The sequence below is a fragment of the Ranitomeya variabilis genome, chromosome 2 (genome assembly GCF_051348905.1).
Source record: "Ranitomeya variabilis isolate aRanVar5 chromosome 2, aRanVar5.hap1, whole genome shotgun sequence".
In the NCBI taxonomy this organism is placed as follows: Eukaryota; Metazoa; Chordata; class Amphibia; order Anura; family Dendrobatidae; genus Ranitomeya; species Ranitomeya variabilis.
The window spans coordinates 338,748,552-338,773,585 of record NC_135233.1 but is presented as its reverse complement, the minus strand read 5'-3'; the positions used below and the strand labels follow the sequence as shown (position 1 = coordinate 338,773,585).

At 43.6% G+C, this 25,034-nt stretch overlaps 1 protein-coding gene across 3 annotated transcripts in view; it reads right to left on the bottom strand.

The window, feature by feature from the left end:
• The window catches only part of LRCH2 (leucine rich repeats and calponin homology domain containing 2), a 111,067-nt gene that overhangs the window by 67,851 nt on the left and 18,182 nt on the right, over nt 1-25,034 (bottom strand). For all 3 annotated transcript variants that reach the window (XM_077285385.1, XM_077285383.1, XM_077285384.1), the window contains exon 2: nt 337-481. In XM_077285385.1, the coding sequence (XP_077141500.1) occupies nt 337-481 (145 nt within the window). The remainder of the gene's footprint in view (nt 1-336; nt 482-25,034) is intronic.

Below are 25,034 nucleotides of genomic sequence, written 5' to 3'. Positions count from 1 at the left end.
CTGTCACTCCATGGGAGAGGGCGAGGAGAAGCCACTGAGACCTGCCGGTCCTATTTGTCTTCGCTGTGTCTCGCTCCTGCAGCATTTCAGAGTCAAACCTCCATGGCTGAAATCATGCCCCCTGTGGATCGGGCTGAAATCATGCCCCCTGTGGATCGGGCTGAAATCATGCCCCCTGTGGATCGGGCTGAAATCATGCTCCCTGTGGATCGGGCTGAAATCATGCCCCCTGTGGATCGGGCTGCACATCTTCGCTGTCAGGTCCCCCTTAATATTGATTCCAGGCAGAACTTTATTACGATGTCAGTGTAAGGTTACAGACCCGAGCCCACGTACCTGATATTTAAGTAGGTTAACATCTGGAGATTTTTGATGGTCTCTGGAATGCACTTGATGCAATTGTGATATAAATTTAAGGTTTCAAGCGGTGCAAACAGGCAGACATCGAGCGGGATCTCTGCAAAGCGGTTTTTGGATAAGTCTAAAAACAGGAAATGGTGTGTCTTATTATGAGACATGCATACTAATAAAAAAAAAAAAAACATCTTTATTAATTTCATTCATTGCATGACGAAAAAAAACTTATTAGCTACAATAAATAATGGAAAGGAGAGAGAGGGAAGTTCAGATGTTCGGTAAAAGCTAAAATAAAACACTTTAATTCTAGGAAATCCAACATCCCTGTCGCAGAATCAACAGGAAAACCCCATAATCAGAGATCACATTTATATAATCTGTCTTGGTAGATGCTGATTTTTCCACTGCCGATGTGCTAATCAGTTCTGATTTATCTTTCGATCACCCACAGGACACATCTTCCATGAAGGTTTATTTTGGGGACAGTCAGCACACGCCGGCATAATCCACGATGACGGATATGTCAGCGCCATTATTTACAGAAGTCCGTCATGCAAGAAGATGATGAAACTACACGCGTGTATGCGTGAAACCCGTGACTACAGGAAAATATCAATATTGCTTCACGCGGGTAAACCTGTGAACTTGTAGTGACGGCTCGTGATGTTGGCGTTTAGTGGAAGACGAGAAGAGGCAAATGAGGCAAGACTGATAAATGTAAGCATGTGTACGAGGAAAGGTATACAAGCCAAGGCTTCTAGCCAAATGGGAAAACCGGCCAAATATAAAAAAATAAACGCGGTTTCATTTCAGGTGACAAATATCAAGCCCAGGGCCTTCATTTCCTTCCTTCAGTGACAAGATTACGAGTTATCGGTCGCCAATCCCGGATTTTATTCTGATGACCAGATGTGGAGTTAGGAAGGATGGATTTTTTCTTTAGATTAGCCAAAACCTTCCTCTAGATCAGGAATTAATTTTAAGTGAAATTACCATAATTCTGCTAAATATTAATATGCTAATTATTTTATATTAATTCTATCACTAAATATTAAGCAGAATTGAGCATTCAGACATCCCCTATATAAAGCCTGAGCCCCACACAGTGTCCCTACATATAGCATGAGCCCCCACACAGCCTCCCTACATACAGCATGAGCCCCCACACAGCCTCCCTACATACAGCATGAGCCCCACACAGACCCCCTACATACAGCATGAGCCCCACACAGACCCCCTACATACAGCATGAGCCCCCACACAGCCTCCCTACATACAGCATGAGCCCCACAGCCTCCCTACATACAGCATGAGCCCCCACACAGCCTCCCTACATACAGCATGAGCCCCCACACAGCCTCCCTACATACAGCATGAGCCCCACACAGACCCCCTACATACAGCATGAGCCCCACACAGACCCCCTACATACAGCATGAGCCCCACACAGCCTCCCTACATACAGCATGAGCCCCACAGCCTCCCTACATACAGCATGAGCCCCACACAGACCCCCTACATACAGCATGAGCCCCACACAGCCTCCCTACATACAGCAAGAGCCCCACACAGCCTCCCTACATACAGTATGAGCCCCACACAGACCCTCTACATACAGCATGAGCCACCATACAGCCCCCTACATACAGCATGAGCCCCCACACAGCCCCCTTACATACAGTATGAACCCCCACAAACCCCTCCCTTATATAAATTAGTGTGTAAATGTTGCAGAGGTCCCAGGACCCATGTTCTCATTATCACGAGTGTCCCGGAGGTCAGATAGGTATTTTGTTTGAAGCATAAAGCTTTAGGGTAAAAGGAGCTAGCATTTGTTGTCAAAAGATCAACACTTATGACATATTCACAGACAGATGTGGAGTCAGAGTCATGGAGCAAGAGTTAGAGCCGGCCATTTTGGTGGAGGAGGAATAAAATGGACTGACTCCAAAAATATATGCAGAATGTGCTGTAAATTTTTTCATAATAATTTTCTTCCTTTGGCCGCGCGTGCGCAGAAGCGGCGCTCTGCTGGCCGCGGCTTCAGGAAAATGGCCGCCGCGATATCCATCTGCGCACGCGCGGCATCCCGCGGCCATTTTCCTGAAGCCGCGGCCAGCAGAGCGCCGCTTCTGCGCACGCGCGGCCAAAGGAAGATGGCCGCTCCCACCGATCACCAATGAAATAACGAACAGCGCGCTCTTTTAAATCCCCTGGCAGAGGATTCGGGACCTTGGGCATGCGCACACCACTACGCCACCAACGGAAAACTACGCAAAATCTGGGGGAAGACAACACGCCCTTTTGACCAGACCAGCCTTATTGACAGGCGAAAACGGAGACTTTGCAAAGGTATTTCGGCAACTTAGGTGGGTAATAAACGCATAACAAACACACTAATGTAACGCCCACCTCTGCCCCTATTTAACGCTATTTTTATCCCATCTTCCAAAAACGTGGTGACAGGTTCCCTTTAATTCTGCTCAATATTAAGCGATAGACTATAAGTATTTTATATTAATATTGTATGTTAATATTAATAATTAACAGACTTTCAGCCTATTGGTTTGGCAATCCACAACAGTCACAGTTTTTCATGTGGCCCCTCGGGAAAATTAATTGCCCACCCCGGCTCTATGGTATGATCTTCAGGCAGGACGTAAAGTGCCATCTAAAATTCAGATATGCATTTGCATTCCCCCCCCATAAAAAAGAAAAAAAAAAGGGAAATACGTGAGAAGGGGTTTCATCAGAGGTGTCAAACTGCATTCCTTGAGGGCCACCAACAGGTCATGTTTTCAGGATTTCCTTGTATTGCACAGGTGATAATTTAATCACCTGCACAGAATGATTCCAGCACCTTGTGGAATGCTAAGGAAATCCTGAAAACATGACCTGTTGGCGGCCCTCGAGGAATGCAGTTTGACACCTCTGGGTTACATACAGGATACAAATAAACATGGTGTCCAAACTAACAATGGAGCGCTGGCAGCTTACAGTCTGCAGGGTTTGAACAAAGATGAAGAATCACGGGGGACGGCCGGGTCTCTAACAAATCATTACAATATTCCTCCACTGTGTATAAAACTTGTGAATGCCCTGAAGGTGCAGAAATAACCAATTACTGCAGAGAACAGGCAGCTACATAGACAATTTAATTAGGGTATATCTGAATGTATAAAAGCCAAGGAACCACGATGGAAGATCCCAATCATCCTGATAACCCTAGAGAATCATTCATACATTTCAGGTTGCAGCGAATACTGAAAGGGATTACAAGTGCCAGAGGTTGGCCCAGGTGGTAAACCAAGCACCATCTTAGCACAAGGAAGGAAGTCGTTCATTCATGAACATGTAATATGTACAGACATCTATTGTTACATAATGGAAGCAGTTGGGCAAAGACTCATATGAGACGACCATGTACAAAAATCTAATCAATAGTCATAACATGTAAAGGGAACCTGTCGGCAGGACTGTGCTCAGTAACCTACACACAGTGTCAGGTCAGTGTCATTATACTGATTACAAAGATATCTGGTGATGAAATCTGTCTTGTGGTTGTTGTTTAATCTTTATTTTCAGTTTTTAGTTAATGATATGCCCGTGTTGCAGGGCAGCCTGTGGGGGTCTTCATGTGGTGATCTGATTAGATATTCATAATGCAGGTTGCTGTGCACAATCCTGCAGACAGGTTCCTTTTATGAACATGCACAACAGTTGGATGCTTTTTTTTTTTCTTTAATGAGGTTTTCCCATGAACAGAGTTCATTTTAAATCAACAGATTTTGGAATAATTCCCATGATGTGTTTAAAAAAAAAAAGTTCCTATGCTGTAGAGACAGACGAGAGACTGAGTAACTGTAAGCAAACACCGCCATCTGCTGGACAAAAGTGAAAGTAAAAAAGAAAGAATTGTGTTAGCAGGAACCAATAAGGAAGCACATGGCCCCCAGGGGAAGAGTTTCAAGGATGACACCAGGTCAGGTGACACCTGTGTTGCAGCGACTAAATATAAAAAGGCATGGCCAGGCTGAAAAGAGGCAGTTGGCACCAAGGGAAGTGACGGTTGGTCCTGGTGCAGCTCCAGCAGCCGTTAAGGCCATGTTCACACTTTGCGGCGTCCCTCTGCGGATTTGATAAATCTGCAGGGCAAAACCGCTGTGGTTATCCCTGCAGATTTATCGCGGTTTGTTCCGCGGTTTCCGCTGCGGGATTGCTCCTATACTATTGAAGCTGCATATGCAGCAATATGCAGCATCAATAGTAATGTTAAAAATAATAAAAATTGGTTATACTCACCCTCTGATGTCCGGATCTCCTCGGCGCTGCACGCGGCGCTCCGGTTCCAAAGATGCTGAGCGAGAAGGACCCTTCGTGACGTCACGGTCATGTGACCGCGGCGTCATCACGGTCATGTGACCGCGACGTCACCGCAGGTCCTGTTCGCACAGCAACTCTGACCGGCCGGCCGCGTGCAGCGCTGAGAGGTGAGCATAACATGATTTTTTATTTTTACTCTTTTTTTTACCCCAAATATGGTTCCCAGGGCCTGGAGGAGAGTCTCCTCTCCTCCACCCCGGGTACCACCCGCACATTAGCCGCTTACTTCCCGCAACGTGGGCACAGCCCCATGCGGGAAGTAAGCGGTTCAATGCATTCCTATGTGTGCAGAATCGCAGCGATTCTGCACAAAGAAGTGACATGCTGCGGGTTTTAAACCGCTGCGTTTCTGCGCGGTTTTTCCCGCAGCATGTGCACAGCGGTTTGCGGTTTCCATAGGGTTTACATGTAAATGGAAACGCTATGGAAACTGCTGCGGACCCGCAGCATCAAAATCGCTGCGGTTCCGCGGTAAAAACCGCAAAATGTGAACATGGCCTAAAGGGACTCTGTCACCTGAATTTGGAGGGAACAATTTTCAGCCATAGAGGCGGGGTTTTCGGGTGTTTGATTCACCCTTTCCTTACCCGCTGGCTGCATGCTGGCTGCAATATTGAAGTTCATTCTCTGTCCTCCGTAGTACACGCCTGCGTAAGGCAAGATTGCCTTGTGCAGGCATGTACTACGGAGGACAGAGAATGAACTTCAATCCAATATTGCAGCCAGCATGCAGCCAGCGGGTAAGGAAAGGGTGAATCAAACACCCGAAAACCCCGCCTCTATGGCTGAAAATTGTGCCCTCCAAATTCAGGTGACAGAGTCCCTTTAAGGTTTGGCCACAGACGTGTGGACCAGCAAGGCCCAGACTCATTGATAGTCAAACACCAAAGACCCAAACAATGCCAGTCAACAGCCAAGGAGACACTTGTAGTCGGTCAAGTACCGAAGAAGCCCTGAGGATATCCAGCCAGAGACCCGAGCCTGGGCCGGACAACAAGGAGATGCGTGGGACGGACCATTACTTTCAGCAGAAACTTATGGTACAGGGTGTGGGCACTGCAGATGAGACAGGGTCCGGCTGACTCTTAGTGTATGTGCACAAGTTGCGGACTTGGCCCTGCGGATCTATGTCAGTTTTCTATGCGGTGTACAGTACCATGTAAACCTATGGAAAACAAAATCCGCAGTGCACATGCTGTGGAAATTTCCACGCAGAAACTGCGGATTCTGCGGAAAAATGCGCAATGGAATCCGCAACGTGTGCACATGCCCTAAAGTGGGCCGGAAAGAGTTATTAGACTTTGTCAGGGCCAGGAAAGCTGCAAGACTGTTTCCGCTATATAGTGTTTGTCCTCTTCCCGGTTAGACCAAGGTTGGATTGTAGAGCCCGAACTGATCTTGAGGACATATATCTTGTAATGTACTAACCAATATACACTCACCGGCCACTTTATTAGGTACACCTGTCCAACTTCTTGTTAACACTTAATTTCTAATCAGCCAATCACATGGCGGCAACTCAGTGCATTTAGGCATGTAGACATGGTCAAGACAATCTCCTGCAGTTCAAACCGAGCATCAGTATGGGGAAGAAAGGTGATTTGAGTGCCTTTGAACGTGGCATGGTTGTTGGTGCCAGAAGGGCTGGTCTGAGTATTTCAGAAACTGCTGATCTACTGGGATTTTCACGCACAACCATCTCTAGGGTTTACAGAGAATGGTCCGAAAAAGAAAAAAAATCCAGTGAGCGGCAGTTCTGTGGGCGGAAATGCCTTGTTGATGCCTGAGGTCAGAGGAGAATGGGCAGACTGGTTCGAGCTGATAGAAAGGCAACAGTGACTCAAATCGCCACCCGTTACAACCAAGGTAGGCCTAAGAGCATCTCTGAACGCACAGTGCGTCGAACTTTGAGGCAGATGGGCTACAGCAGCAGAAGACCACACCGGGTACCACTCCTTTCAGCTAAGAACAGGAAACTGAGGCTACAATTTGTACAAGCTCATCGAAATTGGACAGTAGAAGATTGGAAAAACGTTGCTTGGTCTGATGAGTCTCGATTTCTGCTGCGACATTCGGATGGTAGGGTCAGAATTTGGCGTAAACAACATGAAAGCATGGATCCATCCTGCCTTGTATGGAGCATCTTTGGGATGTGCAGCCGAGAAATCTGCGGCAACTGTGTGATGCCATCATGTCAATATGGACCAAAATCTCTGAGGAATGCTTCCAGCACCTTGTTGAATCTATGCCACGAAGAATTGAGGCAGTTCTGAAGGCAAAAGGGGGTCCAACCCGTTACTAGCATGGTGTACCTAATAAAGTGGCCGGTGAGTGTATCTCTACTACATGGTAGCCCGATTCTAACACATCAGGTATTCTAGAATATGTATGTAGTTTATTTATGAAGATTTTAGAATAATACATTGAATACACAGGATTCGGCCGGCCGTGACCAATTAACGAAGCATGGTTCAAATCCCGCGCCAATTCGCGGCCGGACTGCGCCTGTCGCTGACTGTTCGCGGCCAGCCATGTAGTATGTAACAGCCCACGTAGTAGATAGCACAGCCACGTAGCATATTGCACAGCCACGTAGTATATTGCACAGCCCACGGAGTATATTGCACAGCCCACGGAGTATATTGCACAGCCCACGGAGTATATAACAGCCCACGGAGTATATTGCACAGCCCACAGAGTATATTGCACAGCCCACGGAGTATATAACAGCCCACGGAGTATATAACAGCCCACGGAGTATATAACAGCCCACGGAGTATATTGCACAGCCCACGGAGTATATTGCACAGCCCACGGAGTATATAACAGCCCACGAAGTATATTGCACAGCCCACAGAGTATATTGCACAGCCCACAGAGTATATAACAGCCCACGGAGTATATTGCACAGCCCACGGAGTATATAACAGCCCACGAAGTATATTGCACAGCCCACAGAGTATATAACATAGCCCACGAAGTGTATAACAGCCCACATAGCTTAACACAGCCACGTAGTTTAACACAACCCAAGTAGCATATAACACAGCCCGCGTAGTACATTGCACAGCCCGCGTAGTACATTGCACAGCCCGCGTAGTACATTGCACAGCCCGCGTAGTACATTGCACAGCCCGCGTAGTACATTGCACAGCCCGCGTAGTACATTGCACAGCCCGCGTAGTACATTGCACAGCCCGCGTAGTACATTGCACAGCCCGCGTAGTACATTGCACAGCCCGCGTAGTACATTGCACAGCCCGCGTAGTACATTGCACAGCCCGCGTAGTACATTGCACAGCCCACGTAGTACATTGCACAGCCCACGTAGTACATTGCACAGCCCACGTAGTACATTGCACAGCCCACGTAGTACATTGCACAGCCCACGTAGTACATTGCACAGCCCACGTAGTACATTGCACAGCCCACGTAGTATATTGCACAGCCCACGTAGTACATTGCACAGTCCACGTAGTATATAGCAATGTGGGCATCATATCCCTGTTAAAAAAAAAAAAAGAATTAAAATAAAAAATAGTTATATACTCACCTTCCGTTGGCCCCGGATGCAGGCGAAGCGTTTACCGACGCTCCTCATGCGCTCCGGTCCCAAGAGTGCATTGCAGTCTCGCGAGATGATGACGTAGCGGTCTCGCAAGACCGCAATGCATGGAGCGGTCACCGGAGCATCGCGAGGAGCGGGAAAGGACTGTTCCTGATCCGGGGCCGACGGACGGTGAGTATATAACGATTTTTTTTTTTATTGTTATTTTTAACATTAGATCTCTTTACTATTGATGCTGCATAGGCAGCTGTTGTGAATTCTGCTTTTGGGCTCCCTCCGGTGGTTGTAGGTGGTGATGCAGTTGCCCCTGAGTTGCAGCCCTGGTCAGGTGTATCTGCAGTTCTGACTGGGGTATTTAGGCGTGCAGGATTCATTTGTCCTTGCCAGTTGTCAATTGTTCTTGGGAGGTTATGGACATCTGCCTGGTTCCTCCTGCCTTTCTGCCAAATCAGCAAAGATAAGTGTCTGGGTTTTTTTTTTCCTGTGGCACACATGCAGTGTGCTTCACAATTCAGTGCTATTCTTTGTGTTTTCTTGTCCAGCTTTGATTGTGTCAGTATTTTCTCAGTCTTGTTGGATTCTCTGGAGTGGCAGATATACATTCCATGTCTTTAGTTAGATTGTGGAACTTTTTGTATTATCTGCTGTGGATATTTTTGGAAGGGTTTTAATACTGACCGCCTAGTAATCTGTCCTATCCTTTCCTATTTAGCTAGAGTGGCCTCTTTTGCTAAATCCTGTTTCTACCTGCGTGTGTCTATTCTTCTCCTACTCACAGTCATTATTTGTGGGGGGCTGCCTATCCTTTGGGGGTCTGCTCTGAGGCAAGGTAGCATTCCTATTTCCCTCTATAGGGGTATTTAGTCCTCCGGCTGCGTCGAGGTGTCTAGGTTCGTGTTAGGCACACCCCACGGCTACTTCTAGTTGCGGTGTTAGTTCAGGATTGCGGTCAGTACAGGTTCCACCGACTCCAGAGAAAGTTTTATGCGGCTCCAAGGTCACCTGATCATAACAGGCAGCATCAATAGTAAAAAGTTGGTAACACAGGGTTAATAGCAGCGGTAACGTAGTGCGTTACCCGCGGCCTGTTACCGCTGCCATTAACCCTTTGTGAGCGCTGTGTGGAGGGGAGTAGGGAGCGGGCCCTGACTGCAGGGGATTATGGAGCGGGCACTGACTGCGGGGATTATGGAGCGGGCACTGACTGCGGGGAGGAAGGAGTGGCCATTTTGCCGCCGGACTATGCCCGTCGCTGATTGGTCGTGGCCATTTTGCCGCGACCAATCAGCGACTTGGGTTTCCATGACAGACAGAGGCCGCGACCAATGAATATCCGTGACAGACAGAAGGACAGACAGACGGAAGTGACCCTTAGACAATTATATAGTAGATACACGTAATTGCCTGTAAATGATACTGTGAATATTGTTCTTGTGCGATTTATCTGTGATAATAATCTTTCCCGTATTTAACTGTTAAGTGAATAAAGTAGAAGTAAATTGTTTATCCTGCCTGTCGACTCCGCTGTTGCATTGTAATGACCTGCTTACAGTGCTGCGATAATCTTATACACGCGCCCCTGCTGTGTACTGTGTAATGGCTGTGTCTGACCGTACAGGGACATAGTCTGATCATACCTCATCTACTGGGCAGGGGAGGAAGCAAAAGAGTATACAGACAGGACAGCAGGGGATCACAAATATATTTTTCTTTGGAGGTAAAACATTAAAAACAGGCAATGAAATGTTTTATCTCACAAAAAATCTGCTGTGATCCCGAGCTGTCCTGTCTGTATACTCTTTCTTCTTCCCCTGCCCAGATGTGGTATGATCAGACACAGCCATTACACAGTACACAGCAGGGGCACATTTATAGGATTATCTCCGCACAGGAACATTTTATTTCATCATATCCAATTGTGGAAATTATTATTCTTCCAAGATCCATTGATTAAAATCAACTCTAAAATTAACTTTGTACCTGGAAAAACCCTTAAAAGGGCATATATAGGGTTTTATTAAAATTGTGGAGGATGTAAAAGACAAAACACTCTAATGTGTAACTGTACGTATAAGGGCTAATTCAGATGACAGTGATGTTTGTTGTATGCAAATTACGATCTGATTTTCATCAGGGTTTGTCAATGTCTCAGTTTTTACCATCAGTTTTACATGGATGAAAAAAAAAAAAAAAAAAAAAAAAAACTAGTGGAGCTTTTACATGCTTCTCATATCAAACAGTCCACGATGTTCAATTTTTTTCTCAGACAAATAGACTTAAATTGGTGAATCTGAGTTGGGGCTCAACTCAAAATCTGTCATGTCTCGGTGATTTTAGACAGACCAATCAGCAAAAATACACAAAGATGTGAACAGCCCCATACCTTATAATACATTCGAGTGCCATCTGTATAGGAAAAGCAGAAGTCTGAAAGGAGCCCAACGCTTATTTCTCTTCTGGGTAATATTCTAAGCACATGCATGACCAGATCAACTTAGCTGTTGTCACACAAAGATGAGAAAAAGAGGGTCGAAGGAAGAAAAAAAAGAATTAAAAAAAAAAAGTTGAGAAAAGGTTTGTTTTTTTGTTTTTTTAGAGCTTTGCTATTTTTTGTGTTTATTTTTTTGTTGTTGTGCTACATAAAAAGTGAGAAGCTTCCAGGCAGGTTATGGAGAGCACCTGCCTGAAAAATAGACATTGTGTGCATATACCTTTAAATACAAGAGGCTAATGTGTGTGATTTACCATAGAGTATACTGATGAGATATATAACACTGCTTCAGTGCCACACACGGCACCCAGTCTATTACACTGGCAGCCTCATAAGCAAAGCAAGCCTCCATTACTGTCAGTAATGGGTACAGAGAATACCCAGAGGCTCTGTTCTGTGCGGGGACTCTGCGCCACCATGTTTACTTATTTTACAATTTATGAAGAATGATTAACCACCAGAACCGCCTGGCATTTACATTTCAGAGGAAAAGAAGGCGCCTTCTGTGAATGTGCAACTTCAATTAGCAGTCAAAGCTTTCCCTGATTTATGTGCCTGGAAATAGTGCCATATCTCAAAACCTGGCAAAGAAAATAATATATGTATAGAATGCCAACATGAGGCCGTTTATCAGCGTTCATTAAAAGTGCTGCCAGGTTCAAAGGAATCCTGCATAATTAGAACCATTTTAATGGGGTTATAGCACAAGTTTAAAAAAAAAAAAAAAAAAAAATAATCAGTGATAAAGCAGATCGTCACTTTAACCATATCAAAGCAGAAAACACCACACTTCAGTGTATATTCCCCTTTCAGTCTCTGCAATGTTGGGCTCTTCTCTTCTTGGGGGCAGGCACAGGTATGTCCTTGGTGGCCAGGAGGCAGCAGAGACCCCAAGGACTGCAGTCCAGACCGCTCCCCCTACAGAGACTATAGCCCCTCACATACAGCCTCTGTGGGGTCAGCTCATGTCTCATCTGGAGCAATAGTATTGGCACACGCCTGCCAATCATTCAATTTAGGAATTTCAGTTAGATGAGCAGTCCATTTTCACAATCATTTATGAAAGAATTCGAGTGTGATCCTATAATAGAAGCCACCAGGGTAACAAGTCACATGTGAGTGGTTATTACTGAAACCTAGAAGGAATCGCAGCAACTCAGCCACAAAGTAGAGACAAAGTTTTTCGGACCACTCTAAAATCATCCGCAGTCTTGCTCCTCTGCAAACTATTCACTTTTTTATTTTTAATAACTAGGACGGCAAAAAAAAAAATGTAAAACTGGTGACCGATTTGAAGCAGATCATGACGGAATCTGCTTTAAACATGGTGCTGTCGCATCAAAATACTGCAGAAAAAAAAGCGCTTAAAAAAGGGAGAGGAAAAAAACAAAACAGATTTTAAAGAAAAAAATAAAAATTTATCACACACTTCTCCATCTAGTACTTAGTAGCCACTAAATCTACGGGGAGCGGCGTTCCATCGCAGACATCAATTTATCTGCTTATCACCTGGTCGCTGAGAGTGCAGTGTTAAACTATTGATAGGTCAGATATTCAGGAGTAAGTGAACATTGAAAACATTTTTTTTCCCATCTATACTGTATATCATGTTCTTTCTGTTGGATCCATACCCTGCTGTGTGTCCCTGCTCAGACAGGAGCAGTATGCCATTTCCAGACAACTCCTTTAAAAAGAGAACCTGTCACCAAAGAAGTAACCAGTTTTTCCCTCAATTTTATTCCTGCTGCTCCGCCAAGTATTCAGCCATACGTTTCCATTTTCTCTATTGCCTATTTAAAGCTACAAAACAAACTCACTAATCACAAATATCATCTATAAATACCCACCAGGTCTTAGGACATGTATGCCCCCTGACGAAGGAAGACCCGGAATGCGCGTTGGGGCGGGTGGGCACTTCCTGGGCATAGGTATAGTCCTTCATTGCATGTTTCTTTGCACATGGCCATGGGGGCTTGTCAGTATATAGCAATACATGTGTTTACTGGTTATTTTCTAGCACTTACCTCCTATGCAGAACTTTATTACATTATGTATCATGACTTTAAGGCTATGTGCCCACGTCGCAGAATGTATGCAGAATTTTCCCTCATCAAAACCAGACTCCCTTGCCAGGAAATCCGCTTGCTGTTTTCTAGCGGGTTTTTTGCGTTTTTATCACGGTTTTAATGCGTTTTTCTCATGCGTCCGGCTATGTGCCCACGTTGAGCTTTTTAAGGTTTTTTTAAGCATTTTTTTTCCACGTTTTTGCACTGCAGACACGCTTAAAAAACGCTTACATAAAGGCATCCCAATCATTTTAATGGCATTCCGCAATTGTTGTGCCCATGCTGCGTTTTTTTCCGAAGCGTAAACGCATTGCAGAAAAAAAAAAAAAAGCAGCATGATCATTAATTTTGCGGAAAATGGGTGACTTTGCCACTATAGAATTGTATTAGGACGTATGGGGAAAGAAAAAAAAAAAAAAAACCATGAAATCCGTGAAAAAACCCAACATACGTGATAAAAACACAAAAAAAATGGGCAAAACGCAAGCGAGTCCGGTTTTGATGAGGAAAATTCTGCAGACATTCTCTAACGTGGGTACATAGCCTTACTGTAATATGCACATTATAATCAGGTTAGTGATGTTACACATTTTGCTACATGCAGCTATGCCAATGTATGTGCGCCCCAGTTTTTTACAGCACTTTGTGACGTGTGTGCCACCCTCTTCCCTTTACAACTGTTGTGTATTTGTTTACTAAAACTTTATTTTGTACATATGTTTGTTCGTATATTTGGACCAGAATATCGTCTTTTTCCTCCAGTTTCTCTTCATGTTCAATGACGATGGATCTATGTCAGTCCTCTATATATTTACATGGCCTCTGTTTCGGATATAAGGTTTTCATTAGCAATTACTTTCTCAAAACAACTCAGAAAAGTCAAGCGACAAAACATCTGTGCAACCAGGGCTGTGGAGTAACAATAAAATGGACCGGTCCTAGAGTATATAATAAATTGGGTTCAGTAGTACAATGCAGGATGTGCTGAAAATTTTTCAGAATTTGGGAAAGTTAGGAAATGTCCCATAAATGTCTGTTCTGTACCTGATCTAAGGATCTCTGCTTTTATTGGAGATTAATCTGTGCTGCACTTTATGTACATGCTCAGTAGTGACCAGTGCTGTGGAGTCTGAGATGAGATGAATCTGTGCTGCACTTTATGTACATGCTCAGTAATAAGGCAGAGCTGTGGAGTTGTAGCTGAGATGAATCTGTGCTGCACTTTATGTACATGCTCAGTAGTGACCAGTGTGGAGTTGTAGCTGAGATGAATCTGTGCTGCACTTTATGTACAGGCTCAGTAGTGACCAGTGCTGTGGAGTCTAGTTGAGATGAATCTGTGCTGCACTTTATGTACATGCTCAGTATTGAGGCAGAGCTGTGGAGTTGTAGCTGAGATGAATTTGCGCTGCACATTATGTACATGCTCAGTAGTGACCAGTGCTGTGGAGTCTAGTTGAGATGAATCTGTGCTGCACTTTATGTACGGTACATGCTCAGTAATGAGACAGAGCTGTGGAGTCGTAGCGGAGATGAATCTGGGTTGCACTTTATGTACATGCTCAGTAATGAGGCAGAGCTGTGGAGTTGTAGCTGAGATGAATCTGGGCTGCACTTTATGTACATGCTCAGTAATGAGGCAGAGCTGTGGAGTTGTAGCTGAGATGAATCTGGGCTGCACTTTATGTACATGAGTAGTGAGGCAGTGCTGTCGAGCTGGAGTCATTAAGTCAGGGAAATTGAGGAGTCGGAGGTTTGGCTTACTGACTGCACAGCCCTGTGTGCAATCTGTCTGCGACAATCGCACGACTATTTTAGAGCACTGACTTTGCTCTAAAGACAAGTCGCACGTGACATGCAACGCATATGTGACTTGTCTCGCATTGAAGACTATGGCAAGTGGGTCACTTGCGACCAGTGACAAAAACAAAACAAACATTTGGAAACATTTGGGACTGCTGCAGACTGCAACACAACACCATAGGGATCATTACATACAATGGTGCAATGATTCTAGGCGAACTATTGCTATGTTTCAATTAGCTTTTGACTGCAAGCAATGCACCCCTGGTAAAGACCATAAAAATCAGCAGTAAACATAAAGGTCCATATCTCTGGAACTATATGGTGGATTAAAGGAAAAAAAAGCCACAGAATACTCCAAGGAGTAAAAAACAACAAAGCAAAAACTGATACTTTTGACCTTGTTCACAGGTCCTCTAAAAAGCAATGTAAAATAATAACTTTCCTGGTCAGTGGTATACATGGCCATTTAAAAGCAGCAACACTTTTCAGGCAACCACAAGAGGATGAAGCCCTTGAACTACTAATTGTATCAAAAAAAAAGACACTATACATTTAGCAAACATTTGTAATCCGAGGGGGCGTGGCCTGGATCCTGCACATGTAGGCAGCAGATCCTGAGTGCTCCTGAGGGAAATCCTCAAAATCTATTTCAATCCGACTCAAATCGTGCCATCTATCAGAAAAATCTACTTGCATCCTGACAGGCTTCTTATGAGGCATCATCTGGGCCTCTCATTTTGAATTTTTTGTCATTTTTGACAGTTTTTCACCACTGGGATAGTCAGGTCCCATTTGGGCCTATTGCAAGGCCTATATAGGCCTACAAGGACAGCTACATCTCATCTGACCCTGAAAAGGCAGGATTCATGCTGGAAGGACCATACAATTCTAGAAAACAGCGTACAGCCTTCCCTGGATAAAGCTGCTGCTGAAAAGAGCCAACAGAGAATTCACAGATATATTGGCTTAAAGCTGCAAAGGACTTTTTGTCCATCCACCTTCCCTCACTGATGCTGAGCTTCTGCCACAGGAGAAGGTCAAGTCCCTCTTTTTGTGGGGGGTTATCCTACATTTAACCTATCTTCAAGCCCCTCTTTGAAGACGTCCTGCACCTTCCAGAAAGAAGAGCTGACTGACTGCCTGCAAAGACACCAGAGAGGCCGGCGGACGCAGCGCCACAGAGGCAACCCAGCGACAAAGAAAAGAGCTCCCCACCGCTCTCAAAGGAGCAACAGAAGGTCTCCCTCCGCTGTGCCCTCACGTTGCCATCACCCGAGGAATCCCCTGGCTGGCGGCTCCATCGGAGGACAAGGCGGCGGTGAGTGGAGATTTTTCTTTTGCCGGCGTGCGGTAGATCAATCCGCACAAGCAGGCCGGATCTCCATACCCCGTCGCTGCGGCCCGGCCGGAAAAGAGTTGCCGGCGGGTTGTAGATCAATCCGCGCGTGCAGGCCGGATCTTTATTCAGCGACGCTGCGGCCCGGCTGACAAGGATCTGCCGGTGGCCGCTGATTAATGCACGCCTGCTCGCAAGTACTTAATACCGCGATGCTGCAGGCTTGCTCTCCCTAAGGAGAGTGAAGACAGATCTTACAGCGTTTCAACAGATTAAAGCCCCCTCCTAAGGAACGATCTCTTCAGGACTCACGTCGGGCATCTAGTCATCAGTAAAATAAGTGAGTGGTGGTGAATGTCTGGCGCACAGAGGCTATATAAATAAACTAACTTCCCCATCTATTTGCAAGCCACCACAGAGCACCCATCTACAGCGCCGCTGCAACACTATAAAATCTCCTTTCTCCCCCCACTCCCCCTCCCTCCCTTGCTCTAACAGCAGGAGAAGATACTAGCTTGCCACATCTTTATTTGTCACCTGGGAGGCACAATCTCAGACGTTCCTACTGTAATAAGCTCCTCATAGGGGCCCACTGCTGTGCTTTACTGCTGCTTTTCTGTACTGTTGTTCACATAAAGGTCACACTCCTAGCAGCTTGTTATATGGTTCTGCTATAACTCACATACTCTGCTCACCTTGGTATTCTGCTTAATTTTCACTGCAGGGACTTGGGGATATATATAAAGCTCCCTTAGTCCAAGGGGTAGCAGCTGCAACAAAATATATCCCATTGGGGGAATCGAAACTAACACCTCTCAAGGGTTAACACTTGTACTGTTGTTAAAGCTATTTTCTGTCTAGGGACTCTAAAGCCAAGTATTACAATTCTCCCAAACACTGCGGCTAATCTACACTCCAGTTCCCTGCTCTGGGGCTCTGGGACCATTTAGGTGGTTAATTATCAAAGCTTACAGAGTCTTTCAAACGTCGTGGTATTCTTTGATTTACTCGTATATATACCGGCACACCAAATCTTCCTTCCATAATGACCACTCAAAGGAAGAAAAATAATAACCCTCAACCATCATCATCTCAAAGGTCTCACAAAATCAGTCTCACTGAGTATAATCCAGAGAACGATGAGGTTAACAAATTGAGCCCATTGGGACTGGGTCTGAGATCCCCCCGAGACAGAGAAGAAATGGATAAAGCCCCCAAACACATCTCTTCTAACCCACCCAAAAAAAGTCTTGAGTTTGAGGACCTCCCTGATAAATCCCGTCTCTCTGAAAATATGGATTTATCCATATCAAATAAGAGGAAAGGTCCAGGTACATGGGGAAACAAATTCCTTACCTCTCCGGAAACGTCAGACGCAGAGTATGATGACGCCTCCGCAAATCTAGGACCGTCTAGATCCCGCACTAAAACTGATAATCCATCTCCTTCCTCTGATAAACACAGGCCCATAGAATCATACGAACAAATGCAAAAAAAAATATGGAATCTCTCATGCAGAATTTAGCAATAAAAATACAAGATAACGTAACAGAGACCATCAATTCTAACTTTAAAAAACAGACATTGGTGTTCCAAAACGCCATTGACAAGATAAACAACAAAATAGATCAGCAGGAGGTCAGGATAAATAAAATTGAAACCTCCACAAAAAATATATCCGCAGAAAACCATGACATTAGATGTGAACTAAATAAACTTAAACTCAAAATGGCTGATATTGAGGATCGCAACAGGAGGAACAACCTCAAGATTAGAGGCATTCCCGAAAGTGTCACAAACAATAATCTGATGGACTTCGCTAAATCTCTATTCAAAAAAGCGGTTCCCTCCCTTAGTGACCTTGACCTCTCAATAGACAGAATTCATCGTCTACCTAAACCCCCTAATATCCCCCCAGATTCCCCAAGGGATACCATCCTTCGTATCCATTTTTTCCAAGTGAAGGAGAGGATTCTAAATTATATGAAGGAAAACAAACAATTCCCAGAACCGTATTCAAACCTCAAACTGTTCGCAGATCTCTCTAAAGAAACAATTGAGGGGAGGAAAGATTTTAAACTGATTACTGCCGCCCTCAGGGACAGAGAAATCCCATATAAGTGGGGATTCCCTCTAAAACTGCTAATTCATTACAGAGGTCAAACAATCCCCATTCGTACTAAAGAAGAGGGCCAGAAATTCATTGCCTCTGTGCGTGACCCCCCCAGCCAAGGCCGTCCTCCCCCTCAGTCCAGACAGGGAAAGACCTGATTAATACAATTTCTATGCAAGGTCTTAGTTCCGAGTGTTTAGGCCCTATGCCTTAATATATTAACACTGCATTAATCACTTTTAGAAATGTTATGTATAACTGTATTTGTCTAAATGTTTGAGCCTTCCAGGATTACCGTTTATCCACCAGAGGATTTCAAGTCCGGAGCTCTCTACACGAACTTTCCCCCTCAGAAAGAGAGAGAGCCTCTAAAAGGCCACTACCAAGGATTTTTAAGTTGGTAGTATACATTGTTTTGTTGGAAATTTTTTGTGTTATTTTGTTACACCGAATCTTTTGAGTTCGGTCATTTGTTAAATTAATTGCATTAGCAGTACCTTGACTATAAAATAAAGGAAAACTAATTTCTTCTTTCTTCCTCATTCCTAGCTTTACTCTGCTTAACCCAAATATTCAGCTGAGATCCGTTCCCTTTCTGCTGTTTCCCCCCCAGGTTGATCGTCAACATGAGCCTTAATTGTGTCACCTACAACGTCAGAGGACTGAATAGCCCACAAAAAAGGTTTAGTATAAAAAAGGAGCTAAAAAAATTACACTTGGAGGTGGTATGCCTCCAAGAGACCAAATTCAAAAACAATGACCACCCCAGCTTTGCCATAAATAACTTCCCACATATTTTCGAGTCTTCTAACTCTAAAAAAAAGGCAGGAGTTTTGACTATGATTGGTAGTGGAGTCTCATTTGAATTCTTAGAAGAGATCAAAGACCCTGAGGGTCACTACCATTTACTGTCTTGTAAAGTAAATAGCCAGGTTTATACCATTGTGAATGTATATGCCCCAAACAAAAACCACCTAAGATTCATGAGCAGACTAGCCAAAAAAATTTCATTGTTCAAAAAGGGTGTCTTGCTCATTATGGGAGATTTTAATATAGTCCCAGATGGGCACATGGACTCATCTGCAAAAAACAGACACAAGGCCGCAACCCTAAATAAATGGCTGTCTGACAACGAACTGTTTGATGTTTTCAGATGCCTTAACTCAACCTCTATTGAATACACTCATTTCTCCGATGTCCACCAGACGGCCTCGAGAATAGATCTAATCTTAACTGATGTCTTTTCTGTTTCTAGGTTCAGCAGGGCAACTATACTCCCCAGGACGGTCTCGGACCACTCCCCAGTTGTATGTGAGCTTGTTTCTATTGCAGGGACCAGGAACCAGTTTTTATGGAAATGCAAATCATCAATTCTGTCCAACCCAGTCCATCAAAACAAAATAAAAAACGACATCAAAAATTTTTTTAAAGAAAATAACCTTGATAATGTAAACCCCTTCACTTTATGGAATGCACATAAAGCAGTCCTTAGGGGGATTTTAATGCAGATATCCTCCAGAGATAAAAAAGCAAACACAGCCAGAATCAAAGATATCCAGAATTTGATAAAAATCAAAGAAGACTCCCAATTAGGAAATTCCCCCCCCTCTCCCAAAATTCAATCAGAACTCTTGGAATTAAGACAAAAACTAAAAGCGGAGATTCTTTCCCATTTTGAATCCGCAATCAAATCTTCTAGATTTAAAAATTACGCTTTCCTTAATAAACCGGTGAGTTTCATGATGAACAGGTTAAAAAGGAAAAGAATCAGTAACAGGATCGATAAGATTCTATCCTCGGGAAACAATTACCTCTCACACCCGCAAAAAATAGTGGAGGAATTCGGTAAATTCTATTCTACCCTATATAACATTAATCAAAACAAAACCTCAGAGATACCGAGTAAGGAAAATTCCGAGGCCTTCTTCGCCTCTCTCAAACTCCCCAAATTAACGCAAGAGGATATTATAACTCTCTCGGCCCCTTTCTCACAGGAAGAGATTCTTAGCACTATCAAAAACCTTAAACTAAATAAAGCCCCAGGCCCCGACGGTTTCACCAACGATTATTTTAAAACCTTTGGCGAATTGCTTTCACCCCACCTATCACGTATATTTAACAAAGCATTTGAAGAAGGTTCTTTCCCCAAGGAAATGTTAGAGGCCACAATTGTAGTAATTCCCAAGCCAAAGGGAGACCTAAGTCATATAACAAATTATAGGCCCATCTCCCTGATCAATACCGATATTAAGGTATATTCAAAGATCCTTGCAAATAGACTTAATAACATCCTCCCGAGGATAATTAATAGGGACCAGATAGGGTTTGTTAAGTCCAGGCAGGCCACCGACGGTACCAGAAAACTAATTAATATACTAAAAAAAATCAACTCAGGGAGAATCCCATCGGTGATAGTGTCACTCGACGCTGAAAAGGCGTTCGACCGCCTCAACTGGAAATATATCAGGCTTGTCTTGGAGAACTTTGGTTTTGGCCCTCGGTGTCTGTCTGGAATACTTGCTTTATATTCAAACCCATCTGCAAAGATATACGCCAACAACCACTTGTCCTCCACATTTGACATCTCAAATGGTACGAGACAGGGGTGCCCCCTTTCCCCCCTCCTATTTGCTCTGGCCATGGAACCCTTGGCTCATATGATTAGGGAGGATACCAAAATATCAGGCATCGAATTTTCAAACATTACGTGCAAAATAGGTCTGTTCGCAGATGATATCATCCTCTCCCTATCAAACCCAACAAGTTCCATTAGTAGATTAAATGAAATCCTCGATTCATTTTCTAAAATATCTTACTTCAAGGTTAACGGGAAAAAATCCCAAATAATGTCGTTTTACCTAAACAGATCTCAAATCAATGAGATAAAAAAACTCTCACTATGGGAGTGGGCAGATAACAGTTTTACTTACCTGGGGATAACCATCACCAGGAAGCTGGACTCACTGGTTCCTGTCAATCTGGAGGCAATTAGCACCAAGCTAGCTCTGGAGTTCAATATCCACAGTGGAAACGAGCTGTCCTGGTGGGGTAGAGTCCTTGTTGTCAAAACATTTATACTCCCAAAAATAGCCTTTATTTTAAGATCACTTCCCATATCGGTTTCCCCAACCCAACTTAATTCACTACAACAGAGTATTAACCGTTTCATCTGGGGGAATAAAAAGGCAAGAGTTCCTATCAAAATCCTTCTCAAAAATAAATCTAGAGGTGGCATTGGTATTCCAAACATTACCGCATACTATAATGCCAACCTTATTAAACAATCTGTCCACTGGTGGTCGGGAGGGGAAACACCCATCTGGGTGGACCTGGAAACTTCATTAAACTCAAACAAACCACCAAAAGAAATTATTCTCAATAAGCTCATGAACACGGGAAAATATTCTTCCATAACTCACCCTATACTCTCTGCAACATGTCTAGCCTGGAACAACCTTTCAAAATATAAAAAAGGCCCAAAAAGGATACTCTCTTTAGCCAATATCCCAATAAAACTCATAGCTTCACTATTTAACAAGTCAATTAACTCTTTGTGGGCCGACTCAGGAATTAAGCTCCTTAAAGATATTCATGATGGGAAAAATTTTGTGCCCTTCTCCTCATTAAAAACTAAATTCAAAATCCCATCCCACTCCTTTATGGAATTCCAAATTATCAAAGATTTCACTCACTCCTTTCTAGAAAAGAAGCCATACTTCTCGGTTCCAGCAATAAATCTACTCTCCAACATAGGGCACCCTATTTTTTGGAGCCATAAATATATTTATGATTGCCTTAATAATGACACAGACATGACAAAAACTTCATTTATGACTAGATGGGAGAAAGATTTTCACACCAGCTTTCGGATAGAGGATTGGGAGAAGGCGATTTCCAGCACGTATGGAGCAACAATTTCTATGTCCCTAAAAGAATCATTCTTCAAAATCATGTCCAGATGGTATCTTCCACCGGACAGAGTTCACCATATTGATGCACAACAATCCCCAAATTGTTGGAGGAAGTGCGGTCAGAAGGGACATTTGCTTCATGTGTTTTGGAGTTGCCCTAAAATCACCTCCCTATGGGGTAAAATTGAGGATTTGGTCTCTAGGATTATTGGAAAGGAATTCAAACTTTCTCCCCAACTAGCCCTTCTTTCTCTAGAGATCAACAAAATCCAAACTAATCTCAGACCAATAATTATTCACCTTTTCCTCACAACTAAAAATCTGATAGCTTATAAGTGGAAGTCTGAGGAAGTTCCATCCTTACAAGACATAATCGACTCTCTCATGCTCCACAAGACTTATGAGGCCAAGTTCGCAAATGTTGACGGAAACCTGAGGAGATACAATATGAAATGGTCACGCTGGAATGAGCTATTCCCTTAAAATTCCGGCCCCAATCTGAATGTTTCACTTTCTTGTTTGATACGCTAAGGTACTACGAATAGGTATTCCTTTTAATGTACATAGTTCTATGTTCTAAGTTAATTATTGTTTCGGATCATAGCAAATGACCCTTTACAGGGCACATATCTCTACCCTATTGTGCGCCACGCAACTTCATTCTGAATTCTAACTTGGGTTATGCTATACTAATCGACAAATTGATTGATTGTTTGATTACCTATCTCCCCTATTGCCATAGGGGTTTGTTTCTCCCTACCCTCTTATCCCACCCTCCCCCACCATCCTCTCCTAACTTATCCTTCCTTGTTATAAGTTTAAATTCCTAATAAAAATTATTTGAACAACATTTGTAATCCGAGTGCAGTTTTAGAAGGTAACATTGCAAGAGCGGTAAAAACCCTACAGTCCTCCTCCAAGTTCTCGCTTTAGCGTGTACAAGGTAATTAAAAATTCTCATTTTTGTTGACACGCCTAAAACAATTATAAATCTTGCACTTTATTACACGACATACAAAAATAAACAAAACTTGCGGATGGTCGGACAAGAACATTTCCTGCGTAGACTTGTTCCTCTTTTCATGCAGACAGGAGAAATGTCAGACTGGAAGATTGTGAGGAGAGGTGGAAGCGCACGAGTGAAACATTTACTACAGTTTATAGCAGACTGCCTCAGATAATCCAGAACTGATTCATATTGTTACTAAGGCCAGGATGTCACAACCATCGGACATCGTTATGTCCCCGGCCGTACTGTACAAAAAACCTCATTGCTGTAAAAAAGTCAATGAACAAAAATAACCAAAAATAGATTTCAGGCAACACATAAGATGGACGCCACACATCGATTTCCGATTTTACATCCAAACACAGACTTTCTCTCTCACGTGTCATCCATATTGCCTAAGTTTTTCATCTCAGCAATGGATCAGTTACAAACAGATGTAAAATGCATGTATAGACAGAGACCTGTCACTCCAGGCAGCAGGCAGGGAGAAGCTGCCGAGGACCACCCTGTCAGACTAGTCTATAGTAGCTTTTACAGTATGGTTTATTTTTCTGGCCGAGATCCGATACATGCTGCCCATGGATTGTGCAGCATCTCAGCAGAGGTTCACTTTACAGTACAAGTCCATGCATGATCTTCCCCATCCAGTAACACAGCTTGTGAGATCATCACACCTAGTGTTTAACCCAGATAAGAGCGAGTCTCCACAATCTATGTGCAGCGTCTCAGAAAACATCAGCCAACATAACATACACAAATACACACATCCATCGCTCCAAGAAGGTCGGGATGCTGCGTCAGGCCTCAGACACCCATGTTGTGCACCCGTGTTCTGCGTTTTTCATGGTTACAACACGTACCCATTAAAATCTATGCTGATATTCACATTCTGTGCAAAAATCTTTACAACATGTCCAAATTTTTATTTTTTTTTTTTCAGGTTGCAGGGATGAAATCGTGTCAACACAAATCTATGGATCAGTGAAAACCACAGACAGTACACGGATAATAATCTTTATTTTTATATAGCGCTAACATATTCCGCAGCGCTTTACAGTTTGCACACATTATCGTCGCTGTCCCCGATGGGGCTCACAATCTAAATTCCCTATCAGTATGTCTTTGGAATGTGGGAGGAAACCGGAGTGCCCGGAGGAAACCCACTCAAACACGGAGAGAACATACAAACTCTACACGGATGGCATTAGCTCACAATCTATGTACAGTCCGTGATGATCACTGCAAGGAGTTTTGTAACTTATTTAATAATCCATAAGTGAAAAACACTGACAAAACAAGTACCGGTACCATTTTATTTGTGTTTGTGAAAAAAAAAAAACACAGCTGTCTAAACCAGGGGTCCCCAACTCCAGTCCTCAAGGCCCACCAACAGGTCATGTTTTCAGGATTTCCTTAGTCTTGCCCAGGTGATAATTGCATCACCTGTGCAATACAAAGGAAATCCTGAAAACATGATCTGTTGGTGGGCCTTGAGGACTGGAGTTGGGGAACACTGGTCTAAACGAGACCCAAGATGTAGAGGGAAGAAAAAAAAAAAAAAAAAAAAAAAAAAAACACCACACAAGAATACAATGATTTGGAAATCTTACAGCCATATTTTATTCCCAGCAGAACACAGATCAGAAGATGAATTCTATAGAATCGGAAAAATTGTCTAACTCCTTGAGGAATTGATGGCAGTAACATCACAAAAAAGTTGGGATAGGACCACGGCTACAATTGTGTAGCATCTCCTCTACTTTTCACAACAGTCTGTAAGTATCTGGGAAGTGAGGTGAACATCTGGAGTCAACGGGACTCAAGTCACACGGCATCTGTGGTTTCCATGAGAAATTTCACATTTTGATTCATTTGGCCACAGAGCAATTTTCCTTTTTGCCTCAAACCATTTTAAAATGAGATTTGGCTCAAAGACGACGGTGGCATTTCTGGATTGCATTGATTTAGAACTTCTTTGCATGATAGAGCTTTAC